Here is a 7,478-nt window from a genome sequence, read left to right on the forward strand (position 1 = left end):
GGCGCAGAGCCGGGCAGGATTAGCGCACCATGACAGCTCGGCTATTTTAGGGCGAGGAATGGGCAGGGTGGGGTAGGTGGGAGAGAGGGATGGGGATCACATTACAGGCTGAGGCTCTGCTGCTCCTCCGCGCTGCCTTCCTTGATCCATCCCCAGTTCTCTTACCCCTTCCCATAATCCGAACCAAGCTCCCGACTGGCTCTCATGTCCTGCCCATCTACTGCCCCTGCAGCACCAGACTGGCCGTCGGGACTGTATATGGGGCTGGGCGCACAGGGCATGAAGTTCTTCCTGTCAGTGAATGTGAACCTGCAAGCAGCTCAGCTTTGTCACACCATTTCCACCCTGTAGCCTGGTCTTGGTTTTTCTCAGAAGCTCAGCAAGGCAAGGAAAATACCACATTGCTGCTGTAAGTTATGACAGTGAACCAGTAGGTGGCACTATTTCCTACACTGTGGTGTCTTTGACAGAGGCTGGACCTTGTCAGTACTGGAATGGGAGACCAAGCAGAACCAGGTTACTGCTGTAAGGGGTATTGGTGGACCAGTAGGTGGCGCTCTTCTACAAGAACACAATATTTCAAAGGAATGTTGTTCTTCAGTTCAGGCGTTAAACACGAGCTGACTACCTGGTCAAATAAAGATATCAGTGATGCAGTTTGTAACAGTTGGGGTCTTAAACATAGTGGTCTGAGCTTGAAAAATCTGGCCCTTCTAAATTTTCCCCTAATTTAACTAGTGAAGTAATTCCTCTCTTCTCTCCTTGATCTGCCTCAGCAGTGGAGCTGTAGGAGCAGAATGGCCGCTGTGTGTCTCCCAGGTGGGGCTGCAATTTTGTGGGGTGTGAACTTACATCCCTCCTACAGGTAAAGCACTTTTAAACTCTTTTTATAAAAAAGCACTTTTAACAAAAGGCAAAAGGCGATGAGACAACATATCTGTGGTCCCACTCGTTACCAGATGGAAATATTTGAACAAAGTGGTCTCTTAAACCATTTATACGCTTTACTGATTGAATGTTTCTGACTTGTCTTTTGCAAAACATGTGAGTTTTAAAATATGTCCTGTTTCAAAACACTTCTGGGGTTATGTGCCAGATGGCACCTGTAAAGAAAGCAGACGAACAAATGTTTTCGGATGTGAACTAAAGTCACATGGCTGCCTGTTGAAATCTCATCCAACGACAATTGGAAATAAAAACGAATGTGGGAGGAAGGGACGAGGGGGCGTGCCCCGGAGCAAAGTGGGCGGGGTGCAAAGCAAGGAGGCGGTCCTAGAGCAGGAATGGGGGCGGTCCTAGGAGAAATGGGAGGGGATTTGGGAGGGAGTGGTACAACAGCAGAAAAGGGGAGTGGCAGTTTACTGGGGCAGGAGGACAGCACCAGAGCATGTGAGTGCATGTCAGACCAGTAGGCAGAACCCCCCCAGACCAGGGGGACCGCAGATCAGGAGAGGGAACAGGTGTCAGATGGGGTGCAGCAAAAGAACAGAGGAAAGTGAAACATCAGAGTGGCAGACGGGGGGGGGGGGGGGCTCCCAGAGGGGAGATGATGGGTGGAAGGAGGGGGTTACTAGAGTTGGGAGGCTGGTAGGCATTGTAGATTTAAGCACAAACTAGACAGATGCAGACTCTTCCAGTTCTTAATGAAGAACTGCACTTACGCAGATCTCATATACTGCATACACACTACCTTGCCACCTTGTTTACACTGGAACCTCCTGTATTGAAGAGTTGTGTATCATAATTGTCAAGCAGAGCATTGTCCTCAATGGACCGGAGCCACGAGCGAGTACAGGAGAACTCTTCTGGATGACCAATAATACAAAAACAGTGTTGATTCCATATTGAACTGAAACCCATCTGCCGCTCCTCCTGGGGGGCTGGCTGCATGAGGCCGCCGATGCCTCAGACGCCTCTGACGCTCAGGAGCGGGAGGAGTGTGTCTAATTTTCTCCCTGGGAACAGCTGCGCTGCTCGTAAACCAGCGGTGTCGGGTGTCTGCCGTCTCTGACCTGTGGGTGTGTGTGTGTGTGTCAGCGTGCTCCTAGATCATCAGGTCCTCGTGTTACAAGAGCCACACTCCTGTCTTACTGCCTGGGTGTAACACAGTGTAATACAGCACAGCAAAGCTGGGGTACAGCACAGCGATTGTGGGCACAGAGATGATGGGGTTCAGCACAGTGATAGTGGCTACAGAGATGATGGGGTTCAGCACAGTGGTTGTGGGTACAGTGATGATGGGGTTCAGCACAGTGATTGTGGGTACAGTGATGATGGGGTTCAGCACAGGGATAGTGGGTACAGAGATGATGGGGTTTAGCACAGCGATTGTGGGTACAGTGATGATGGGGTTCAGCACAGTGATTGTACAGCGATGATAGGGTACAGCACAGCGATTGAGTGTACAGCAAAGATGAGGTACAGCACTGTGATAATAAGTAAAGTGATGACGGAGTACTGCAAAACAATTGAGTGTACAGTGATAATGGGGTTCAGCACAGTGATAGTGGGTACAGAGATGATGGGGTTCAGCACAGTGATAGTGGGTACAGAGATAATGGGGTTCAGCACAGCAATAGAGGTACAGAGATGATGGGGTTCAGCACAGTGAGAGTGGGTACAGAGATGATGGGGTTCAGCACAGTGATAGTGGGTACAGAGATAATGGGGTTCAGTACAGCAATAGTGTGTGCAGAAATGATGGCGTTCAGCACAGCAATAGTGGGTACAGAGACGAAGGGGTTCAGCACTGTGATGGTGGGTACAGTGTTGATGGAGCACAGTAACATTGAGGTACAGCACAGGAATCCGCCCCCCCCCCCCAAAAAAAAAAATAACCCCCCAGTGTCAGATATCAGAGGTATCCTTAGCATCAGAACCTTGGTGCTAAAATTAACTCCGTCTCTCCTTCTCTCCCACTCCCACAGCCCCTCCCTCTCTATTCAAGACCCGGCGCCCGAAAGGGAGACAGGGCACGGGAGGGCCAGTGAAGGGTTAATGCCAGCGCGGTGTGACCCTGTGCCCTCGCGCTGACAGTGAGGGTGTCAAACTCACCTGCCGTGCCAGCCCAGCCGCCTGCTGTCGGCACGCCGCGGAGAGACAGGGAGTGGGGAGTCCTCACGCCGTCACTGCCCAGCGCTGACCGCTGCAGGACACGCCACCGGGCTTGTCCAGAGCAACGAGCAGGTGAGAGACAGCCCAGCCCCTGTTCCCACCGTGCGGGGAGTCGGGAATGACCACGTCTGCAGGGGGGGACAGACATCTGGCCGCGTTGTGGACCCGGGTGCAGAGAAATGCCATTGATGTTTTATTCGTGTCCGCTGAAAGAAAGCTCTGCACCGTCGGCCGGGTGTTTATTCGGAGCAAAGATTAAAAAAAAAAAGAAAAGGCGCATTCAGCACATTTTTGCCCTGGGGGTTAACATGGCGAGAGGAGCTCAGAGCTCCTGTGTGAGACGTTAGCAGGCAGATTCTGGGCAACAGGAGCTGTTTCGGCACGAGAGGGAGAGTAAGTGGGACTGAGACAGAGGGAGTGTCTCCGAAACTGAAGAGGGAGAGAGGGGACCTTAGAAATGGGAAAGCTTTTAATTCGTGGAGCACCCGTCTGGGGGTACTCTTCGCTCTGAGCCTGTGTGGCTGTTTGTGGGGGCAGAGCTGACCCAGTGCTGTTCTACTTGCAGCCCAGGGAAGCACTCCACCGCCCCCGCCTGTCGGCTTGCCTGCTGCTCGCTCTGCGCGTGTCGGGGGACGTACTGTACAGGGAGCGTGAGGGGGGGGTGTTTCTGGGGCCCCAGTGATGGCTGAGCCCCAGAGAGAGAAGTCTGAGGAGCCCCCGGAGTCCCAGGACCCCACACCTGCGTCACAGGCCCCTGAAGCTGAGAAGAAGGAGAAGGAGACCATAAGGAGAGAGATTGACCTGGTCAACAGAGACCCCAAAAACCTCAACTCTGAGGTCATCACGGTGAGAGGAGCACCTTAGACTACACACTGACCTTAGAAACTAGACAGACACACTGTCCCCTACTGCACACGCTATACACACACTGTCCCCTACTGCACACGCTGTACACACACTGTCCCCTACTGCACACGCTATATACACTGTACACACACTGTCCCCTACTGCACACGCTATACACACTGTACACACACTGTCCCCTACTGCACACGCTATATACACTGTACACACACTGTCCCCTACTGCACACGCTGTACACACACTGTCCCCTACTGCACACGCTATACACACGCTGTACACACACTGTCCCCTACTGCACACACTATACACGCTGTACACACACTGTCCCCTACTGCACACGCTATACACACGCTGTACACACACTGTCCCCTACTGCACACACTATACACACACTGTCCCCTACTGCACACACTATACACACTGTACACACACTGTCCCCTACTGCACACGCTATACACACGCTGTACACACACTGTCCCCTACTGCACACACTATACACGCTGTACACACACTGTCCCCTACTGCACACGCTATACACACGCTGTACACACACTGTCCCCTGCTGCACACACTATACACACACTGTCCCCTACTGCACACACTATACACACTGTACACACACTGTCCCCTACTGCACACACTATACACACGCTGTACACACACTGTCCCCTACTGCACACACTATACACACTGTACACATACTGTCAACTACTGCACATGCTATACACACACTGTCCCCTACTGCACACACTATATACACACTGTACACACACTGTCCCCTACTGCACTGCACACACTATACACACACTGTACACACACTGTCCCCTACTGCACTGCACACACTATACACACACTGTCCCCTACTGCACATGCTATACACACTGTACACACACTGTCCCCTACTGCACACACTATACACACTGTACACACACTGTCCCCTACTGCACACACTATACACACACTGTACACACACTGTCCCCTACTGCACACACTATATACACACTGTCCCCTACTGCACATGCTATACACACGCTGTACACACACTGTCCCCTACTGCACACGCTATACACACGCTGTACACACACTGTCCCCTACTGCACACACTATACACACACTGTCCCCTACTGCACACGCTATACACACTGTACACACACTGTCCCCTACTGCACACGCTATACACACGCTGTACACACACTGTCCCCTACTGCACACACTACACACACACTGTACACACACTGTCCCCTACTGCACACACTATACACACACTGTCCCCTACTGCACACGCTATACACACTGTACACATACTGTCCCCTACTGCACACGCTATACACAAGCTGTACACACACACTGTCCCCTACTGCACTGCACACACTATACACACACTGTCCCCTACTGCACACACTATACACACACTCTCCCCTACTGCACACACTATACACACACTGTCCCCTACTGCACTGCACACACTGTACACACTGTCCCCCTGCTGCACTGCACACACTGTACACACACTGTCCCCTACTGCACACACTATACACACACTGTCCCCTACTGCACTGAAAACTCTGCACACACACTGTCCCCTCCTGCACTGCGCACACTATACACACACTGTCCCCTACTGCACTGCACACACTGTACACACACTCTCCCCTACTGCACTGCACACACTGTACACAAACTGTCCCCTACTGCACTGCACACACTATACACACACTGTACACACACTGTCCCCTACTGCACTGCACACACTGTACACACACTCTCCCCTACTGCACTGCACACACTGTACACGGACTGTCCCCTACTGCACTGCACACACTGTACACACACTCTCCCCTACTGCACTGCACACACTGTACACGGACTGTCCCCTTCTGCACTGCTCACACTGTACACAAACTGTCCCCTACTGCACTGCACACACTGTACACAAACTGTCCCCTACTGCACTGCACACACTATACACACACTGTCCCCTACTACACTGCGCACACTGTACCCTACTGCACACACTATACACACACTGTCCCCTACTGCACTGAAAACTCTGCACACACACTGTCCCCCTGCTGCACTGCACACACTATACACACACTGTACACACACTGCATACACATATAAAGACACACATACAGAGACACACTGTCCACCCACTGCTGTACTTTGTCTCGCCCTTCAGGTGGATTTCCCAGATGTGGTAGCAGAGCCGGACAGCTACCACACCGCTGACGTTATCTGGTCCCTGGGCGAGCGCGTCTTCACCCGCTCCCAGCCCTGCTGTTACCGCGCGGTGTCCACGCTGCTGGGATTGCCCATGGCCCTGCTCTGGGGTGTGATCTTCGCTGCCGCCTCCTTCTGCCAGGTGTGGGCAGGGGGCCCGTGTGTCAGAGGCTGTGGGGTGGGGCTGTACTGGGCACGGTCCCTGATGACCCTCTGCCTGCGCCCCTTTGCTGACCCCCTGTTCCACGCACTGGGGGCAGCCTGTACTGGGGTCCGTGTTGAGGTGGGAAAGAAGAGCTAAAGAAACTATGCATTCACAGGCAGACTGACCGACAGTGTAGACAGACCTACTACTGTAACAGGACTGTTCTACTGTACTGGGACTGTAGCCCCTACTGTAACAGGACTGTTCTACTGTACTGGGACTGTAGCCCCTACTGTAACAGGACTGATCTACTGTACTGGGACTGTAGCTCCTATTGTAACTGGGCTGTTCTGCTGTACTGGGACTGTAGCCCCTATTGTAACAACGTTGTCTTACTTAACTGTGACTTTTGCTCCTATTGTAACAGGACTGTTCTACTGTACTGGGACTGTAGCCCCTATTGTAACAGGACTGTTCTGCTGTACTGGGACTGTAGCCCCTACTGTAACAGGACTGATCTACTGTACTGGGACTGTAGTTCCTATTGTAACTGGGCTGTTCTGCTGTACTGGAACTGTAGCCTCTATTGTAACAACGTTGTCTTACTTAACTGTGACTTTTGCTCCTATTGTAACAGGACTGTTCTACTGTACTGGGACTGTAGCCCCTATTGTAACAGGACTGTTCTGCTGTACTGGGACTGTAGCTCCTATTGTAACAGGACTGTTCTACTGTACTAGGACTGTAGCTCCTATTGTAACAGGACTGTTCTACTGGACTGGGACTGTAGCCCCTATTGTAACAGGACTGTTCTACTGTACTGGGACTGTAGCTCCTATTGTAACAGGACTGTTCTGCTGTACTGGAACTGTAGCCTCTATTGTAACAAGAGTGTTCTTCTGCACATTAAATGTAGACCACAGGTGACACATTTCGAAGCTGTGAGAAAAGGGGTTTTCATTGTGAAAAAGTCAAAGACATAAAATAAAGTGTAATGTGTTTGATTGTATCCTTTCAAACCCATTCCTGTTTGTACGACATGTTGGGCTTATCGTATTGTCCCAAACCCAAAAAGAACCTGTTTAGAAACATTCTGAGAAAATCCCTTGAAATATTGCCCGTTTTCAGTCAG

General features: G+C 51.7%; 1 protein-coding gene across 1 annotated transcript; it reads left to right on the forward strand.

The window, feature by feature from the left end:
- The first annotated feature begins 3,795 nt into the window (after positions 1-3,795).
- LOC148839028 (caveolin-3-like) lies at positions 3,796-6,648 on the forward strand. The gene is made up of 2 exons (XM_088929042.1): positions 3,796-3,960; positions 6,161-6,648. The coding sequence occupies exons 1-2, from the start codon at positions 3,796-3,798 to the stop codon at positions 6,500-6,502; spliced, it is 507 nt and encodes a 168-aa protein (XP_088785168.1). The 3' UTR covers positions 6,503-6,648.
- The last annotated feature ends 830 nt before the right edge of the window (positions 6,649-7,478 follow it).

The sequence above is a fragment of the Atractosteus spatula genome, chromosome 2 (genome assembly GCF_055471065.1).
Source record: "Atractosteus spatula isolate fAtrSpa1 chromosome 2, fAtrSpa1.hap1, whole genome shotgun sequence".
In the NCBI taxonomy this organism is placed as follows: Eukaryota; Metazoa; Chordata; class Actinopteri; order Semionotiformes; family Lepisosteidae; genus Atractosteus; species Atractosteus spatula.